The sequence below is a fragment of the Oreochromis aureus genome, linkage group 6, assembly GCF_013358895.1.
Source record: "Oreochromis aureus strain Israel breed Guangdong linkage group 6, ZZ_aureus, whole genome shotgun sequence".
NCBI lineage: Eukaryota > Metazoa > Chordata > Actinopteri > Cichliformes > Cichlidae > Oreochromis > Oreochromis aureus.
The window spans coordinates 32,212,705-32,233,411 of record NC_052947.1 but is presented as its reverse complement, the minus strand read 5'-3'; the positions used below and the strand labels follow the sequence as shown (position 1 = coordinate 32,233,411).

Genomic DNA, 20,707 nt, shown 5'->3' with positions numbered 1-20,707 from the left:
AAGTTTCTGAAAAAGTGAGGGGAGGTGGAATCTGCTTCTGTCTTTTAGGTTGGCTACAGCCCAGTGTTAAAAAATTCATGCAATCTTCATTTAGAGAGCATTTTTCATTAATTGCTAATCCCCCCCACACACACACACACACACACAAATTAATAAATACATAAATATATAAAATAATTATGAATTTTCTGCTGAATTTTCAAAGCATTCCTTTAATTTTTTGAGTAATGTATAAAAAGCCCAAAGAAACATTCACAAGTTACTTTTTTAAAAAGAGAAACAAAGGCACTAAGTTTGGACAGCGACCGTTTCTTTTTTCTTAACATCCTGTGACAGGTCATTAAGAAAATAAGCATACATCTGGAAAGTCAAAAAAGGTTATCCTGGAAAATACAAAGTTTAAACAATTTATGTTGTACATGTTCTTATTAAAATATTTATAACCTCTCTGCCACACTGCATCCTCTGTCATATCATAGGTATACAAAACATTGACAGTATAAAAAACAGTCTAAAACAGTGAATTAAAAAGCAGGTTTTGCAATTAACATACATGAAGACCAGTCCATTTCAAATTAATGAGTGATACAATCTGAAGTCTTGTGCAGTATATCTATGCTCCATAATTACTGTATTCAGAGTTACACTAACACATCACCTGCAGGGGTCAGTGCCACACTCCAAGAACTGATGCTTCAATAGAAAAGACTGGGCTGGTTTGAATAACCGACCGAGTCAGCATTTGTTGATTACGGCAAAAACTTATGTTCTAATGAAAAACACATCTGATCAGTTGCTTTGTAAAAGTACATTTTTTTTGCACATCTTAAGTAAACAGCATTACCATACGAACAAACAAACCAACCACCCAACCAAAAACTGACATATTTTTACCAAAAATAGATGTTTTTTCACTTTACACTTATGTTGATCATTTAAATTTAGGGGTTTCCACAGTTTATAGAAAAAGAGCAAATATTTTTATGAACACTTTAAGCAATACTAATGAAAGAAAAGATATGGATGACAGATACAAACTCTTTTATCTTCTGTTGGCTTTATGGAAATTTTCATTACAGTAGATGTCTTCTGTTGCGATTGTGGTCATGATTTCATAGACGCCTTCATCTCCACCTCCATCTTTGCAGACTTTTTGCTGTACGTATGTCATCACAACTTCTTGATTTTTATAAATCTAAAGATGAATCAACACACAATAAACAGAACAATGAATGACACATGTTGCAGAAATCTGTGTTGTTATGGAAACATTTTGAAAAAAATGTTGTCTACACTGGCTCTGTAGCCAAAATAGCCTCATGCTTCCACCAGTGAGACAGGTTGCACTGTACATGTCTGCCTGTCCAGACTCATAATATACATATGAAAACTGAAGAAAATACAACTACATGTGATAAATGTCATTTGTTTAGAAAACTGGGAGAATAAAACAACAATATTAAAAATAGAGATGTTGCTAAGAAGCTACAGATTCTAAAACATGAATGCGTACATTATCAGCAGCACATGAATTCTATATCTTTGGTTGTCTAAGTCCAGCCAATAGATGAGTTTAGTCACCTTACAAGCTGCAGAGATCTGGGTTATGATGGACATACGTTGGAAAAGAGTTTTTTCTACTCTAACACTATAGGCAGAGTAGCTGCTTTCTGCTGTGTATCTCTGACAGTGAGACTCATTGCAGTATGCATTCATGTCCAGATTTATAGTAACCATAATATAGAAAGCATTCTGAAGGAATTACAATTGAGGATAATGAATGTAACGGCACATAATATAGTATGTTTTTCAAGAGCCACTGTTAAGTGCCCCAGTGTAATACACTTATTTATCACCAGTCAAAGTCACATTAACAACAGGCCAAGGGAGCACTTCTCTTTTGTTGTGTGAATTAGCTGCATAGTTCTCAATCACTTGGTTAATTAGCACCCATGAAAGCTCTGAGAAACCTTGATTTATACAATCACCTAAGCTGTGACAAATTGCAACAGTTTGTTCTGCTGCTGAGTTACAGCATATAACATATTTTTTTTTCTGTTAGTCATTTGTGTTAGATGGTGACATAATATGCGCATAATATAAAAGATGTAAAGCAATAAAAAAAAAATTGAGAAAAAAAAAGGAAACTCCGTTCAAGGAAATGACTCAATTTCCAATTGCAATCTTAGTGCTCTCACTGCCCTTGAGTTATTCCACCATTGTAGCCACACTACAGCCTGTGTGAGGCTGTTCATAGCTGTAGCAGGGCCTTCATCTGCATTCCGACATCAAATTGCTACCATTGTCTCATCATCAAAAATAAAAATGTACACATAATTATATATTCCAATTGTGCCACATTCTTTTATATTTTTATATTTTATACATACAACTCTGTTAATACTTTACACTTTAGTTTTCTTACTCCACTTTCTGCAGCCCCCATCACTTCCTCTATGTTTTTTTCCTTGGGTGTATTTCTGATCATGGTGTCATCGGCTTCTGGAAATACATAGTATACATAGTGGTTGTACTTCTTTTGCATCTATATTTGCATGTATATTTGAGTGTAAGCATGTCCATGTGTACATGACTGTAAAAGATACCATTAACTCTTGAGCTTCTGTTCTTATAAACAGTAACTAGGAGACACATCAGTAGCAGGACAGGAGGTACAGTGTAAACTACATAGAGTGCTGCATCTGAAAAACAGAAACCAAAAGAGGAGACAATAAAAAGAAACACTTTCCAAAACACTTACCATATTTTTCAGGCTATAAGGTGCACTTAAAATCCTTTACTTTTCTCAAAAATCAACAGTGCGCTTTATAATCTGGTGCGCCTTATGTAAGAATTCTGGTTGTGCTTACTGACCTTGAACCAATTTCATGTGGTACACAGCGCTCAAAAATCTGTCAAAAAATGTTTTAGTACGACTTTGGTAAGTTACGAAGCCGCACCGCTTGTTGGATTGTCAGAGCATTATGGACACCGTAGTTAGGAGCTTCGCGGAGTAATCCGGGACTAAACTCCGCTTCAGGTCCCAAAGTCAAACGAACACTGCGCTATCACTGAGAGTCAAAATCTGTCTAAATTCTTTCTTCTTTAATAAAGAAGAAGTAAAGCAGTGTTGGTAAAGCAGTGTTGCTGCTTTACCGAGAAAGTACGAAAAATGAGTTGAGTAAAATTTGACTTATCTGACTGTTTTGTTTCGCCTAATGCGCCTTATAATCCGATGTGCCTTATGGTCCGAAAAATACGATAATAACTTAAGAGCAGAAATGTGGCCCTTCATTATGCTTTCATGTTCACTTCTCTTTTTGTTAATAGTTATGTGTATTTTAACTTAACACAAACCCACAGATGTTTTAACATATCGGTGTGACATAGACTTACTTCATGTACTGTAAACATGAAACCATAACCATAAACAAAACCAAATGTTAACCTTAAATGTGAAAAGGTACTTGTTCTCACAACATTTCTCAGCTGGCGTGCACACTAACAGAAACACATATGCAGTATATAATTTTTTAATAGCTTTACCTGGGATTTTTCTGGTGTGCTGCAAAAAGACTGTAAGAGAAAAAGACTCTTAGTGTTGTTACCACATTCATTTCAAGACAGACTTTGTTTTTTCTATTTTTGTAACAGAATGGCTAGTAAAAGATGACATTTCATCAGATATGACTTACTGATTAAAAAGTGAAAAAGTAAAAATAAACTCCTAAAAATTTTTTTTGCCTCAACAATTTTCATTGTAAATTAGAAAATAATTTAAACACAACAAATGTTATACATTCTTTAATATAACAAAAATTCTTTAGTGTCTTTAATATGTGGCTAGTCAAAACAAGTTGTAGCATGTGGATTATATTCTCCTCCAATGACGACAGAAGTCTGCAGACACCATCACACTGCCTCCACCAAAACCTTTCACCCTAAGGGTGCAGGAATTACTATAGTGTTCTCTGTATCTTCTCCATAGCTTAACCATATGCTCCGAGTCCCGAAAGCGGAATCCGCACTCATTGATGAACACGATGTTCCTCCACATGTTAAGGTTCAAGTGCACATTTTGCTGCCACCAGCACAAACAACACTATGAGACGAGATACTGGCTGTGTGCAGTCTGTTCCATATTGTCTGGGTAAGGAGGCGTTGGCCTTTTCTACTCTCCTGGAGCACTCACCCATTCACACCAGCACTGTTTTCTATGATTAAATGCTTTCTATTTAATACCAGCACACATTCACTCTCCAATGTATGCATCGGAGAGCAATTTGGGGTTCAGTATCTTGCCCAAGGATATTTGGCATGCAACCAAGGATCAAACCTGATTTAAGAGAGATTAGATTGTGTTTCTGTCATGTAGTGATTGTGCTTAACTGTATGAAGCTTATTAGACATTATGAAACTGTCATGGTCCTGGGTCTTTTGACGCAGCGTTTTGTGTTTCTTCTTCTTCTTCTTATTATGTATTCTGTTTGAGACTTTCTGTTCTTCCTTGGTTTAGTGTCCAGTCATCCCTGCTTGTGTGTTCCCTCTGCTCTGTCAGTTTCATGTCTCTGAGTTCTGTCAGTGTATGTTTCCTGTTTTACTTTGAAGGCCCGTATTTGGTGTCAGTGTTGTTAGTTTGCGTCCTTCCTGTCTCGTCATGTCAATTAGGTTCAACTGTGCCTCCCTCCTTTGTGCAGTTTCCTTGTTTCCCCATGTGTATTTATAGTGTGTGTCCTCTTGTGCTTGTTACTGGTCTGTCTGTGTTGTCTCCCTGAGCCACTCTGTGTCCCTCCATGCTGTTCTCCCTGCTCGTTGTTCTTCGTGTTACCTCTGCTCTCCATACCCTCGTATTGAGGTTTGTTGTTCAGTTCTTAGCGTTCCCAGTTTAGATTATTTCTTAGTTCTCTTTCTCGCCGCCCTCGCTTTTGGTTGTATGTCAGTCTCCTTAAATAAAGCTCACTCACATCTCAGCCACTGCCTGCACTTTGGGTCCTTCATTCATACCTCAACACAGCTTGCCCCACAAACCATGACAGAAACAGCGGATTTTGCCAAAGAGATACTTTGAGAAGCTTCCTAACAGTCTGCAGTCTACGAACTAACCTCAGCTAACAATGTTAGCTTGGTGGCGAGTACCCTTCATTAATAGTAATAAAAATCACACATCGACGTACATCGACGGTGCTGAAGTTTCGCCCATCCCATTCTTCTTATGAAGTGGTGTTGGAAATGCATTCCTGCCCATGCACTGCTGGCTCTGGGTCCATTGTGTAACTTACACCACCAGGGTTTGGGTGTTTGGGTTTCCAGCAATCCAAATCAGAGAAACTGTATTAATCCCAGATGGAAATTGAGTTTAAATTTTTTTTTTTTAAAAGAGCCGTGGGTCGTACTCAAACCCAGGCCGCCCGTTCTCAGCCATGCAATGTATGACTACATGTTTATCCAACTGAGTTAAACCTACACCTGACTGCATTTAGTCACCAAAATTGGAGAAGGCATAGAGAGGGGCTAGCCTAACATATGAAACAGGAAATGTCCGCCGTGTATTCTATTTATTTCAACAAAGTAACTGTATTCTGATTACCACCCATTTAAACGATAACTGTACAGTTAGTACAGTTAGATGTTATATTTGACAGTTTCAATGTGTCTTGAGAAACACTCCAAACAACTGGTCCAGAACTGTTTTTATCATTTAAGAAACATTTCTAAACTCAGACTACTGGTGTCAAAGACAGAACTTGGGATGATTACTCAGCTCTGCATCACCTTCAGAATGTACAGAATGCTGCAGCAAGACTTTTACCTGGCACAAACAAGAGGTCACATATTATTTAAGTTATGGCTTCTCCTCATTGGTTGCCAGTAAATTTTAGGGTTCATTTTAAAATTTTAGTCGTAACTTTCAGAGCTCTTCATGATGAAGCTCCCCAGTATATCTCTGACCTGTTGAAACCTCATGCTTTATCCCGAGTATTTAGGTCTTTAGGTCAGAAGTTACTGTTGGTCCCACATACTACGTTCAAAACACGTGGGGATCGGGCTTTTCAGGCACTGGCACCAAGGCTGTGAAACTCTCTTCTGATGTCTTTACGCTGTCTCCACTACATTGACTCCTTTAAAAAGCAGCTGAAGACATTTTTATACAAACGAGCTTTTAATTAAATTTTTCATTGTTTTATGTAATTTTATTTCTATTTCTGGTTTTATTGTGAAGCACTTTGTGATTTTTATCTGTGAAAAGTGCTATATAAATAAATTTTACTTACTTAGTAGAAAATTTTGAAGCACTTAAATATGCAAAGTGTTCAGATTTGAACAAAATTTACATGAAATAAGCCATTTATGGGTTTGTTACAACTAAGTTTTATTACAAATGTGAAGATTGATTGTATAATGAAAGTTAGAATATGACTACTTAGAGGGACAAAAATGTTTTTGTGGTCTCAGACCACCTGTGGTAAGTGAGGCTCTCAGTAGTTCTATTTTTTGTGCTGCTATTTTTTGTGTGGAGTGTAACCATCATATTGACAGTTTTAGTTTTACTGCACTCTTCAGATAGCTGAACTGACCTAAAACATGAACTGACATAAAACAAACACGTGGCTTAAATTGTATTATCTTATACAAAAGTGTCCAGCATACCTGACAGCTCAATCTTCGTGTAGTTTCCAACTCTCCACTGTGAGTCTGACCCACACCAGTATGTCCCACCATCAGCTGCTTCCAGTTCTGTGATCCTCACTGTGAAAGAGCTGGAAGCAGCAGCATCTTGCAGTGTGAACCTGCTTCGACTCGTCATCATGTCTGAGCAATTGTTGCGGTGGTCTCCCTTACAGAGGAACTTCCTGTTATCCCAATGTTGTGGAGGATAAGGACACTGCAGAGTTAGTGGATGTCCTGCAGTACCATTTATTTTAGTTGATTTGACACAGCACCACTCTGTCAGATTGAAAGAGAAACATTATTTCAGAATAATCAAATATTTAAGTTTCTTAGAGACTATTTGACAGCAAATAATGTCTTCTTGGTGCTGGTGTAAAGAGCTATTACTATGATTTTTTACCTTCAACTTCCAGCTCAACAGCAGAGAAAACATCCAGCTCAGAGTTTCTGTGGACACCACAGAGGTATGACCCTGAATCATTATGAGTCAAACTGTTAATGTTCACTGTGAATGTTCCTGACACTTTGTCATCATCAAGTCTGAATCGTGCATTTTGTTTGGTGTCAGAGGTGATCAGTGCCTGCTGCAGACATGTGGAGGGCCGATTTCCTCTGCAGATGTACTTCAGACTGTTCTGGTACTGAGACTCATACCGACAACTGACAGACACAGAGTATCCCTCATAACTTTGAACTTTGGTCACAGTGTCACAGCAGCTGTCTGTCAAGAAGGTAAACAACACCAAAAGATATGTTACAGTCACAAAACTATTACATATAAGACTTAAGTGTTTTTTCCAAGTAAAAGTACAGTTTAATGGAAAGTCAATTTTGCAGCAAAAATTCCAGATAGTCCTGCACTCACGTACCACTGTTTAAAGAAATTCAAAATTCAAATTTTATTTGTCACACACATAATCGACACAGTACGACATGTAGTGAAAGACTTATTGCTGTACAATGTCCGACCATTAAACTACACTACAGTGTTCGGATATCCGTATATTTAAAGAAATGCAAACTTCTATTAGCCTGAAACTGAAGTCCTTACCTTTAACCTTATTTGTTATGGTATCTTCTCACTATCAATCTATATTTTACTTTTACGAAGCCACTTTTTTTTTTTTTTTTTTTACCTTGTACTAATTTCAGCTTGACTTCAGTGTAGATGTCTGCTACAAGTCTCATCACCCCACACCAGTATTTTCCAGCATCCGTATATTGAAGATCAAAGATAGTTGTTGTGAAGATTCGTGCACTGATGTCATCATAAATTGAGTATTTGGTTTTGCTTGCTTGTGATGTTGTAATGAGAACATCACTGTTGCCACAGTCGTTCTTACATAGGTACTTCTCATGAGATACATAACTCTGTTCATAAGAGCAGGAGATATTAACCTCTCTCCCCACATATCCAGTCACATGGATCATCCCCACTGCACTGGTCAGACATCTCAGAGAAACTAAGAAGACAAAATATAATGTGAAAAGATCACGTTTTACTTTGTCAGGTCAGCTTTCTTACTAGCAAATTTAGTGCTGTTTAAAGAAATTAGAATCACGTCATCACATACTGTTCCTTAATACTAAAACATACATTTATTTTTTAGTATACAGCTGGCTTTAATCTTTATCTGTTTACTTATTCAAATACTTACTGCAGAAGATGAACAGCAGATTTTGAATGCTCCACATCTTTGCTCATCGAAATAGAAACAGGAAATATTGTCAGTACTGAAAAGCTTGTGCAGACACTAGAGTCATTTCATGTCGTAGCAATATGAGGGGAGGGGTGGAGCTAGACTATCAGCACATCAATATTCTTAGATGGAAGCTCATATAACGGTATTTTAATAGTTTGTAAAATAGGTGACATATGTCATCTAGTGGTGAAAGAAGTGTTATGCAGTGTATAAATTAAAAGTTTTGTATCAAAATTGTTAAGTGATATTATTTAACTGCATTTAGTAGGGGTGGGGGCAAATTTTTATACAGTATAATATTGTGCTGTTTTCTGTAGTGATATTGTATTGATACAGGGACACCAAATACAGATATATTTCTAAAAAATATAAAATACTCCTGGAATAACGCAAACAAGAAATTGTTACAGAAATTGTTTAAAGAAATGTAAACTTCTCTTAACGTTAAACTGAAGTCCTTACCTTTAATTTTATTTGTTATGTTATTTTCTCATTATCAATCTACATTTGACTTTTACAAAGTCTCTTTTTCTTTTCTTTTTACCTTGTACTAATTTCTCATCTCATGCACCTTCCGAAATAATGTTTGGCGAGCAAACTTAGATTATATCAGCTCATCCAAAACACAAGCTATTGCTTTGTCACGCACAAGTAAAAATATGACAGGAACAACCTTCAGATTGGCAACGTGTTTCCAACAGTGAAAATTAGTCTTTGTCAATGTGCGCAATTTGAGGAGACTTGACTAAATTGGCTGCCAGCTTTGCCAGTATTGTGATAATATCATATTGTTGGGTGACACACTTTTTCACTCTTTCTTTTTAAGGCATGTCACTCCTGTCCCTGTGCTCTGTGTTCCCTTTGTTCAGTATCAAGTTTGTGTCTGTGTACCTGTCATGTGCTTTCTGTTTTATTTTGATGGTCTGTTCTGTGTTCAGTCTCTGTCCCCATGTTTTCTCAGTGCCTGGCCTGGTCCCAGACATGGACTCGAGTCTCCCAGTCCATGTCTGTTGTGTACGTGTCGTATTTCCTATTTTATTTTGATAGTCTGTGTCCTATGTCAGTGTATCTAGTTTTGCCTTCTCTCGTCTCATTATGTCTGATTTGTCCCACCTTTGTTTCTTCCCATTCCCCATTCTCTCGCGATCCTTCCTGTGTATTTTAGTTCTCAGTCTTCCCCTGCTTGTTGTTGTGTCGTTAACCTTCACACCCTCTCTGTGCTGTGTTTTCTCCCTTCGTGTTCCCAACGAAATTCTAGCTCGCAGTTCCTGGTTTGTTTCCCTAGTTCATGTTTCTTAGTTTTTAGTTTCGTGAGCCCAGTTTAGTTTTCTGCTTTCCATGTTCGAGGTTTTGGGTTGTTTTTGTGACGTTTATTTCTGATAACAAGTTTTTCCAGCAATGAAGCTGCCATTTTAACTTCACCCCTCTGTGTCCTGCGAGTCCTGTATTTGGGGCCAGTCTCCTGCCACACAGCACACCATGACAAAAAAAGTTTTTACTGTTTTTCACATTTGGTGTGACCTTTCCTCGATTTCCACTAAAATTAAATGAGCTCGATTGGTTATTGGTATCTAGCATCACGCAATATTTTAATAAGATACCTTGAAAACCAGACATACAGACAAAAAAAACCAAACATACAAACTTTACCGATTACATACTCCCTGCAACAACAAAAAAATAGTCAGTTCTATTCAAATGTTGCAGCACCGAGGAAAATCTGCATTCATTAATTAACAAATACGTCAAACTCAGTTATATACAGGTGCAATATGTCATTACCGTGCATGTCTTAGTCAGCAATAGCCTAATTATAAACCAGACACATTGGTACAACAGCATACAAGGCTCAATCATGAGGGACTTTCTTGGTGTTTTGAAACCAGACAAGCAAAGCCACTACAGAGAGCACTCATTTATTAACCTTTATTAATCTATGATTAACAGCTCCTTAGGAAATAAGCATACTGTGGATAATTCTCTTTTCTTACTTTAGCCATGGCCATAATTTACAAAAATAACTGTTCTCTTCAGCCTTTTATTTTTTTGTAATAATTATATGAGTTTTTTCATTGAATTTCTATTAAGTAGTTTTCAATTTTCATGGAAATATTTATATATAATATCTGTCTATATTTATTTATTAAGAAGAGGGACATCTTTTGTCTTTTGACAGCATTTTTCTGTCATCTGGAAAGTCCAAAAATCTTTATCCAGGAAAATTACTTGTATTAATATACCTAAAACTTCTTTGGTAGACAGTGGTCCCTCGCTATAACACGGTTCACCTTTCGCTGCCTCGCTGTTTTGCGGATTTTTGTGCAATTTTGCATGCTTTTTTTTTTTTTTAACAGTCTGCATTTTGTTCTGCATCCTGATTGGCTGTAGATCAATCAGTCTCCTCCGTGCCGTGTCTCCTGTACAGTACAGAATGTATTCAGCTTGTCAAATTGACATAAATCTTCAATCACTAGCAGTGTGACTCTGAAGTACTGCACTGTATGCTTGTAAGTTTTCTCCCCAGCAAACACATCAATGTCAACGAAATGTTTTGCACCTTTAAAGGCACCTGTGGTAGCACCCAAAAGGCAGAGGAAGATGCTAACCATTGCAGGGCTCGCAAAATTTCAAAATCCCTGGTAGCCCTTTGGGCAGGCACTCTTCAGTTTTGGTAGCCCAAAATAAATTTAAGTAGCCCGAATTAAAAAGAAGATTGATGTTTTGTTTCCTTTACAATATTATACATTAAAGTATAATATTGTAAAGGAAACAAAACACCAATCAAAAAATAGTTAAAACACAAATTATAACAACTGTATAAAAATTACAATGATCAACTCAAATATTTGGTTCTAATTGAACAGAAATTTCTATTAACTTGTAAGAACTGTGTAGAACATGAATCAGTCTGTGTCAGATCCTGAATTTGAAATTTCCACTGGGTAAGAGGTGAGTGGAACCAAGATCTAGGACATTTCCTTTTTGAAGTTTGCAAAGACTGCTAAATTTTGCCAATGGTAGTTCACTCTTTGCAACATAGTACGCTGTTCTAAACAGCTTTTTCAGGACTTCTTGTTGTGCTTGGTTTATTTTTAGTATGTTTTTTGCAATTGGTGTTTGTTCTGGGAAAGATACTGCAGACTGAGCAATGATGCATTTCTTGCATTTCTCATGGGTTCTGATGGGGTCTTTCTTAAAATTAGTGGTCCCAGTAACAAAGGCGCTTGTCGACTCAGAAATCGAGGGAAACTCACGACACACCCGGCAGAACATTATGTTATTTAGCTTACCATATTCCAACCACAGAAATTCTTTTGTCCATGAAACCAAAAAAGCTGCGCTTTCTTTTTGCCTCATAGTCTGATTTGTCATAACTTTTCCGTTTTGTGGTAGGCTTTTCTTTGGCTGTCCCCTCTTCACCCTGACCTGTCTTATTTGGCTCTGCAGAACTAAAATACCTGCGTAAATCTATCTGCTTTTACATACGTACTTACATAACGGTCAGCGATTCTCTGCGCAATCAACCTCTATGACATGTTTAAGCTTGCTGCAGGAGATTTCACTTGTCACGTTTGAATAGTAAGATAACGATTGATAAGACGATGCCAGAGGAATTGGTGCGCAATTAATCTGTGACTCACCAATACTGCTGTTGGGTCTAAACTCAGACCCCGCTGATCTAGGGACTTATTCCCGTGAAGGAAAAACACAAGGCAACAGCGGTCGATCGATTTTACTTGCACAAGGGAGGCCCCAGTCGGTGTCTCAGGAACGCACTTCGAATCCTACCACAAATGACCCCGACTTAGGCCTCCGTTCGTTGCCTTTTTATTGACAAACTGTTACAATACACATCACAGCAAAAGCACCTCCCACCGTAAAACCCCCTTGGTTACTAAGACAAGGCACTATGTGTGTGTGTACGTGTAAGCACGTGTATGCATGTGCAAGAACGTGTGTGTGTGTGTAAGCATGTGCAAGAACTTGTGTGTGTGTGTATGTGAGAATGTGTGTGTGTGTGTCATGGGGGTGCGTTTGTGTGACCTCCTGATCACAACTGTTTCTAACAACATCCTTGGTTATAAAGGGGGTAATCTCCCCCCCACCCAATATATGTTTCAATTCCTGTATTGGTTCACCATACACAACACAGTGAAGCCATAAAAAGGGCAGGAAGGTTACTAGTGATGGGTCCTGCAACACTGACGCACCGACGCATGTATCAAGCTCACCTAGCAATGCCTGTATCGGTGCGTGCGTCGCTTTAAGAAAAAGTCACGTGATCGATACAGCTGCTGTATCGCTCATTGCCAACGCACCAAACTGTGTTTAAAAGGTACCGCATCCGCATCTGCCAACGGAATGAGTCGCCACCAAAAAACCCCACAAAATTACTCTCGCAAAGATTAAAAATAAAAAAATAAATACACATCTCTCTATAATAAAATGGAGCCTGAAAGAAAAAGAAATGTTTCTGCTGTGTGGGATCATTTTGATTTTTTAACTGCAAATAAGGTAATAGTTTGTCTGTCTTTGTTTCAGTGTAATCTATCAGAATAGGAAAAACAGCAATGTGACTTGCAGTGTAAATTATTTATTTCATTTTATGCAGGATAAATGTCGCATCTGTTCTGCTTTCTTACACAAACAAAAGCACCTCCTCAGTGTTACAGAGGCATTACAGAGCCAAACATGAAAATGAGGAGACACACTGAGAATGAACACAGGTAGGCCTATATTGACACTGAACAGCTTTATCAACACTTTTTTTATTAATATGTGTTTTATTATTTTGAAATCAAGCATCTAGGAAGACTGTTCTGGACCAGGCAGTCCTGAAGTTTATTATAAAGGACTGCCAACCCCTTAGTATTGTGGAGAGTGTCGGAGAGAAACATTCCAAGATTAGAGGATCCTTTAAGGTACTGGGGATGAGGAAGACATCTTATCAGAACCTTTTCCACCTGACTTTACAGTTTTTGTGTACCCCAGCTTCATCTGTGCCTGTGAGTTTTCCAAAGCTGGGGAAATGGTGTGAAAAAACCCGCAATAGACTGAATGCAAAAACATTGGATAAACTTATTTTTCTGAATAGAAATTTATAATAAACTCTGAATCAATTACATTTAAATGGGTAATATTATATTCACAATACTTTCATTTTAATTTTTACTTTATGTCATTCACAATATATTTTAAAGATGTCTACAATATTTGCAATGTAAAACATATAAAATGATTCCATGGAAAGTACAATACCTTACAGTGTATACACGTATGACTATGTCATTGAATCAGTGTCTGTTGTGAGTCTCAAGTAAGTTCCCTGCAATGATATTTAAGGTCCAGCAGGTGTCAGTATGGAGCAAAACAGCAACACTGTGTCGACGCAGTATCGATACAGTTTGGGGAATGTGCTGAAACGCTTCACGAGGCCTCATCTACCCATCACTAAAGGTTACCAAACATCAAACAAACCTTCACATGGGATGTGCTTGTGATAAAACACCACAGCCTCACCCCAGAACCTCGAGAGGCTGGGGAGGGGGACAAAGGAATGCCTTGATCACAGTTTGAAAAAATGTAGAGGTGGTAAGCAAAAAAATGACAAGATTCAACAATTCACTTTAACAACTGCCGCTCTCTAAACACAGTTCACGCGATCGCAAAGTGAAAGCAACAAGCGCAAATTCAAACGCGATTTCAATATGTCACATACTGACAGTGGCTCATCGATGTCAATGACATAATTACCCAGCTACATTTGCGAAAGAATGCAAACGCATTGACACATATTGTTCCTTCCTATGATAGCCTGACGGGCAGGGCTGAGATGGATTTTGGTAGCCCGACTGGAAAAATTGCTAGCCCCGGGACGTTGGGCTAGCGATTTTGTGAGCCCTGCATTGCACAAAAAGTTGGACTTCTGGACATGCTAAAGGAAGGTAGAAGTTACAGTATTCTTCGGATTAACACCGGATTATAAGGTGCATTGCTTAAACAAAACAGTCAGATAAGTCAAACTTTACTCAATGCATTCTTCTTGCTTCCTCTATTTCCGCATTTCATTGATTCATTAATGTTGAATTCTCTTGCAGCTGCTCTATTCCCATGTTCTGCACTTGAAAACAGGGTTTGATCTTTTTCATTCTATAATACTGGACTTATTTTTCTATGAAGGTTTGAACTTTGAGTGTTTAAACAAAAGAGAAAAAGTACGAAAATGTTCATGCCTGTCTGAGAAAACTGTCTAAAGTGTGGTGAGGGGTTTTACAGCCTTAAAACATCTATAACAAAAGCAGTGTGTTTATTTACAGTGCAGTAAATAAGTTGGCTACTTCGTGGATTTCACCTATTGCAGGTTATTTTTAGAACGTAACTCCCACGATAAACGACGGACCACTGTACTCCATCCTCTCATTTAAGTCATTATTTCATAAAGTTAGTAAACATAATAACAAGCGTTATAATTAACATGTAAGAAACCAACACAATACCAATTATTGGGTGATGTAATCTGAAGTCTGCATTTATTTTAAATACACTTATTTCAGATATTGCCCCATAAACACTGTATTCAATGTTACACTAACACCAGCAGGGGGCTCCCTGTGACACAACATCCAGTGACATTGAAAAGGAAGGATATTGGCTCCTCTGAAGGATGCTGTCAGCTTATCCGGTATTTTTAGGGGAAAGGGCTGGATTGGTTTGAATAACTGCATATAACTGCTCAACAAAGACAACAGAGACCAATGAACAGTACATGCTGCAGAGACCTTGATTACTGATGGACACATTTTGGATTTCCCTCCCCTTCCCTATCACTGCAGGCAAAGTAGGATTATTGACTTACAGTTGCAAACCTCTGCCAGTGAGTCAAGTTGGAGTTTCATTCCTCAGTGTCAAAAAGAAAAATGTGCAGATAATTAATAAAAATAGGAGATATAATGAGCATCCAGCTGTGCCACATGCTGAACAAACTTTGCATATTAAACACAACTAACAGCAAATCAAGTTTTCTTGTATCACATATATTCATGATATATATTCATATAGTCAAAACTACCCTATTAAGACTTAAGACTTTGCATCCATCACGTCCTCTGAAGTGTTTGACTTGGGGTTACTGTGCTCACGGAGACCTCAGTTGCTGAAAACATGCAAAAATACATGTGGTTATTTAGTTTTTTCATACACATTGTAGTGTAAAGGTCTGTCTCTATTTTGGTGGAATTTCAGTTAATAAAGTCTGCAACAAGATCAGCTGTGGTCAAGCTATTTTAATTACTGCATGCACGAGAGCTAACACACATCAAACATCACAGTTTTACACTCATGAGAGCTCTGAAACAGAAGTGGTGCTCCCACTCCTTTATGCATTCCAAGGAAGAGGGAGGAGGTCACATACTGATCAAACCACACATCACGAGGCTCGCTATGACCTAATGGAGCAATGGATAGGCTGTTTTTTCCCCCTTGGCGTTATCAGCACTTGCAAAGGGAGCTTTCTTCTCCAACTATTGAGGCTGAAATAAGTTCTTCTAGTTTTAGAAACGTCCACTGAACAGTCTATTACAGTGTCACAACTAAGCATATGCATAAGAACTTAAACACTTTAAATGAGATGAATAAAACATTTCTTTTACACTATATTCTAAGGAGCTTGGAAAGAAAAAGCGTCTGGACTTCTTTAGGTTGCTTGAAGACGTTTCACCTCTCATCCGAGAAGCTTCAAATGGTGGTCAGATGGCCCAGGGTGTGAGTGGGCCATCTGACCTCAGGAAATCACATGATAGGGTGGGGCTAGGTTTCACAATGAGCTCACCCGAAACCCTGGCTGACAGTGACCCACACCCATTTTCACACCTTGGCTCGTGTGATTAGGTAGAGGATCATCAGTGGGTCCTTTTGTCCCTCTTTCGGGGGACACTCCCACGGGGTTTAAATCTGGGACTCTCCACCATTTGACCCTAGAACTGAAGAAGCTTCTCAGATGAGAGGTGAAACATCTTCAAGCAACCTAAAGAAGTCCAGACGCTTTCTTTTCCAAGCTCCTTAGACTATGATGACCTGGATGACTGAGAACCTTCACAGACATATTACACTATATATGACTTTACCTTAAACCCAGGAAGATTATAAGTTGTTTGTAGAACTTATAAACAACAAATAACTAAAACACTCATCAGTAGCAGCACTGAGGGTGCAACGTGAACCACACAGAGTGCTGAATCTGAAAAACAGAAACCAAAGCAGAACACAATAAAAGTGCACACTTCCTCAAAAAATGGACATAACAAACTTTCATGGACATAACAGCAGAACATGCGGGCTTAAATAATAGTTTTTTGACCGGTTTTGTTTTTACTAATATTTGTTTTGTTTGCTTGTTTTTGTTGCATTTCAACTTAACTGTTGGTCACTGATGCAGACACCCACAACTGTTTTGACATATTGGCCAAATGTTTATTCTAACTCATATTGTGGAAATATACTTGTTCTAACAACACTTATAACAACACATATACTGTATCTGTAACAGCTTTACCTGGGATTTGTGTTCTCTGAGTTTCTGCTGTGGTACCAAGACTTACATTGCTTGTGCAGTGCAGACAGACTGTGAGACAAAGTGACATTTGTTACTCTTACCAATCATATATAGAAGAAAGAGTTATAGCACAAACCTGTGACTAAGTTTGAGGAACAATTAAATATCTTGTTCAGTTCATTTGTAGCTGGTGATGGTCTTTCACGGTCTTTCTTGCAATAACCCAACCAGAGTATTTGCAGAAGATGATATTACAGATATTCTTAGTAAACTCTCTGCAGTATTATTATCAGTTGGGCAAGTATATGTACAACACACAGTTCCAGCCTGGGCACATTGCTGTTTTCTTTGAGCTGCTAGATTTAGTTGCTCTAGATACTTCAGTAGTAGTTATTTTATGGGATTTTGGTTCAGGAGAAGTGTGTGTGCATGTGTATGCTTGAGTCTTCACTTGCCCCTCCAGCCAAGGTTGTTTTGCTTGCTCCTGGTGCCTCTATCTGTGGCCATTTTGTTACAGTTGCTATGTTAACGCAAATAGCATGGAGCTTAATCTGTTGACAAGATAGAGGTCTATATTTGGAATATCTGCAAATAAGGAGCAAGTACCCTTGACTTACGTGCAATTTGCAGGCAGCAAGTCAGGAATTTTGCAGGAAACTGTGAAACAATTACACTGTAAGACCTTCCACTAAGGCACAAGTACGCTGTACTTACATGCAATTAACAGGCAAAAGTAAAGTTTTGCAGGAAACAATTACAATGTAACATCCACAATTAAGACGCGAAAGTACAGGGTGCGTACTTGCCACAACAACTTATGGCCATTTATGGGTTTGTTTAGTCAAAGTTTTATTACAAATACAAACATTGACTGTATGGTGTAGGTTAGAGTATAACTACTTAGAGGGGAAAAATGGTTTTGTGGTCTCAGACCACCTGTGGTAAATGAGGATCTCAGTAGTTCTATTTTTTGTGCAGCTGGTTTTTGTGCTTAGGATGAACATCATGCTAACACTTATAGTGAAACTAAAAATTCACTCTTCAGACAAGTGAACTGACATAAAACAAAGACATTGCTTAAAATCTATAGACTGTATTATCGTAAGCAAAAGTCTCCAGCATACCTGACAGCTCAATCTTGGTGTAGTTTCCAACTCTCCACTGTGAGTCTGACCCACACCAGTATGTCCCACCATCAGCTGCTTCCAGTTTTGTGATCCTCACGATAAAAGAGCTGGAAGCAGCATCATCTTGCAGTGTGAACCTGCTTTGACTCGTCACCATGTCTGAGCAATTGTTGCGGTGGTCTCCCTTACAGAGGAACTTCCTGTTATCCCAATGTTGTGGAGGATAAGGACACTGCAAAGTTAGTGGATGTCCTGCAGTACCATTTATTTTAGTTGATTTGACACAGCACCACTCTGTCAGATTGAAAGAGAAATGTTATTTCAGAATAATCAAATATTTAGGTTTCTTAGAGACTATTTGACAGCAAATAATGTCTTCTTGGCGCTGGTGTAAAGAGCTATTACTATGATTTTTTACCTTCAACTTCCAGCTCAAAAGGAGAGAAAACATCCAGGTCAGAGTTTCTGTGGACACCACAGAGGTATGATCCTGAATCATTACGAGTCAAACTGTTAATGGTCACTGTGAATGTTCCTGACACTTTGTCATCATCAAGTCTGAATCGTGCATTTTGTTTGGTGTCAGAGGTGATTAGTGCCTGCTGCAGACATGTGGAGGGCCGATTTCCTCTGCAGATGTACTTCAGACTGTTCTGGTACTGAGACTCATACCGACAACTGACAGACTCAGAGTGTCCCTCATAACTTTGAACTTTGGTCACAGTGTCACAGCAGCTGTCTGTCAAGAAGGTAAACAACACCAAAAGATATGTTACAGCCACGAAACTATTACATATAAGACTTAAGTGTTTTTTCCAAGTAAAAGTACAGTTTAACGGAAAGTCAATTTTGCAGCAAAAATTCCAGATAGTCCTGCACTCACGTACCACTGTTTAAAGAAATTCAAAATTCAAATTTTGTCACACACATAATCGACACAGTACGACATGTAGTGAAATGCTTATTGCCGTACAATGTCCGACCATTAAACTACACTACACTACAGTGTCCGTATATTCGTATATTTAAAGAACTTCTATTAGCCTGAAACTGAAGTCCTTACCTTTAATCTTATTTGTTATGGTATCTTCTCACTATCAATCTATATTTTACTTTTACAAAGCCACTTTTTTTTTTATTTTTATTTTTTTTACCTTGTACTAATTTCAGCTTGACTTCAGTGTAGATGTCTGTTCCAGTTTTCGTCACTCCACACCAGTATTTTCCAGCATCCGTATATTGAAGATCAAAGATAGTTGTTGTGAAGATTCGTGCACTGGTGTCATCATAAATTGAGTATTTGGTTTTGCTTGCTTGTGATGTTGTAATGAGAATATCACTGTTGCCACAGTCGTTCTTACATAGGAACTTCTCATGAGATACATAACTCTGATCATAAGAGCAGGAGATATTAACCTCTCTCCCCACATATCCAGTCACATGGATCATCCCTACTGCACTGGTCAGACATCTCAGAGAAACTAAGAAGACAAAATATAATGTGAAAAGATCACGTTTTACTTTGTCAGGTCAGCTTTCTTACGAGCAAATTTAGTGCTGTTTAAAGAAATTAGAATACACGTCATCACATACTGTTCCTTAATACTAAAACATACATTTATTTTTTAGTATACAGCTGACTTTAATCTTTATCTGTTTACTTATTAAAATACTTACTGCAGAAGATGAACAGCAGACTTTGAATGGTCCACATCTTTGCTCATTGAAATAGAAACAGGAAATATTGTCAGTACTGAAAAGCTTGTGCAGACACTAGAGTCATTTCATGTGTTGCACACTTGGACAAATGACACTTCCAGGCTTGCATGAGTTCAGAATCGTTCTCTTTACTTGCTCATTCGCAACTGCAAATACAAAACACAAGCACTTCAGTTAGCGTAGCTGCACTCTGCAGGCTATCTGTGCAGTAAAACACACAGGACAACTTTTCACATAACTACTGAACCTGTGTTAACAAAGTAGTCATTTACTCAGTATTTTCCTACCAATGTTCATATTACAATATTCTGCACACTCGCATGCTCATCCAACTAGTATTGTAGCACCTGGAGACTACCCTCTCGATCCCCTTATTAATCATTTGCGATGTGATATTCCGTTTAACACCAGTTCAGGTACATCATGTAAATCACAAACTCCGACATTAGCGTTGTGTTCCATTAATGACAGTACCTTACTCTAATACATTTCTCATACGTCAACATCATTCTGTTTATACATCATCACATCACTTGTGCTCACCTGCAAATACAAAACACAAGCACTTCAGTTAGCGTAGCTGCACTATGCAGGCTATCTGTGCAGTAAAACACACAGGACCCCAAAGCTGCCCGATTCAGTGCCTGCGTGAGCACCACCCGTGGGAATCATCATTGATCAGAATATCCTAGCTGGATTGCCAGTGAGCACAGTATGTGTGAGAAATAGTAATAAAGAACTGAATGCATAACATAACAATGATAAGAATGCATGAAATTATGGAGGGGGGGCAATATCTATTCCAATACTTCCATCTGTGTCCACTCATTACATGAGTCCCACACTCTCCCCTCCAAAAATGAATGTCGTCCCGACATTAGAGGTTTCCCAGAATACACGTCTTCAACAGAAGGTTACAGCAGTAGCTTCACTGGGAG

The 20,707-nt window shown here is 38.2% G+C and overlaps 2 protein-coding genes across 2 annotated transcripts; both read right to left on the bottom strand.

The window, feature by feature from the left end:
* Window positions 1-216: 216 nt before the first annotated feature.
* Window positions 217-8,108, bottom strand: LOC120440563 (polymeric immunoglobulin receptor-like). The gene is made up of 7 exons (XM_039613255.1): window positions 7,806-8,108; window positions 7,070-7,390; window positions 6,649-6,945; window positions 3,547-3,576; window positions 2,607-2,702; window positions 2,426-2,502; window positions 217-1,195 (listed from the first exon to the last, which is right to left on the bottom strand). The coding sequence occupies exons 1-7, from the start codon at window positions 8,098-8,100 to the stop codon at window positions 1,043-1,045; spliced, it is 1,269 nt and encodes a 422-aa protein (XP_039469189.1). The 5' UTR covers window positions 8,101-8,108; the 3' UTR covers window positions 217-1,042.
* A 6,530-nt stretch (window positions 8,109-14,638) lies between these two features.
* LOC116335592 (polymeric immunoglobulin receptor-like) lies at window positions 14,639-20,453 on the bottom strand. The gene is made up of 8 exons (XM_039613697.1): window positions 20,244-20,453; window positions 19,728-19,915; window positions 19,205-19,531; window positions 18,469-18,789; window positions 18,048-18,344; window positions 16,924-16,992; window positions 16,496-16,608; window positions 14,639-15,525 (listed from the first exon to the last, which is right to left on the bottom strand). Exons 2-7 carry the CDS (start codon window positions 19,762-19,764, stop codon window positions 16,532-16,534), a joined length of 1,128 nt encoding a protein of 375 aa, XP_039469631.1. The 5' UTR covers window positions 19,765-19,915; window positions 20,244-20,453; the 3' UTR covers window positions 14,639-15,525; window positions 16,496-16,531.
* Window positions 20,454-20,707: the final 254 nt, after the last annotated feature.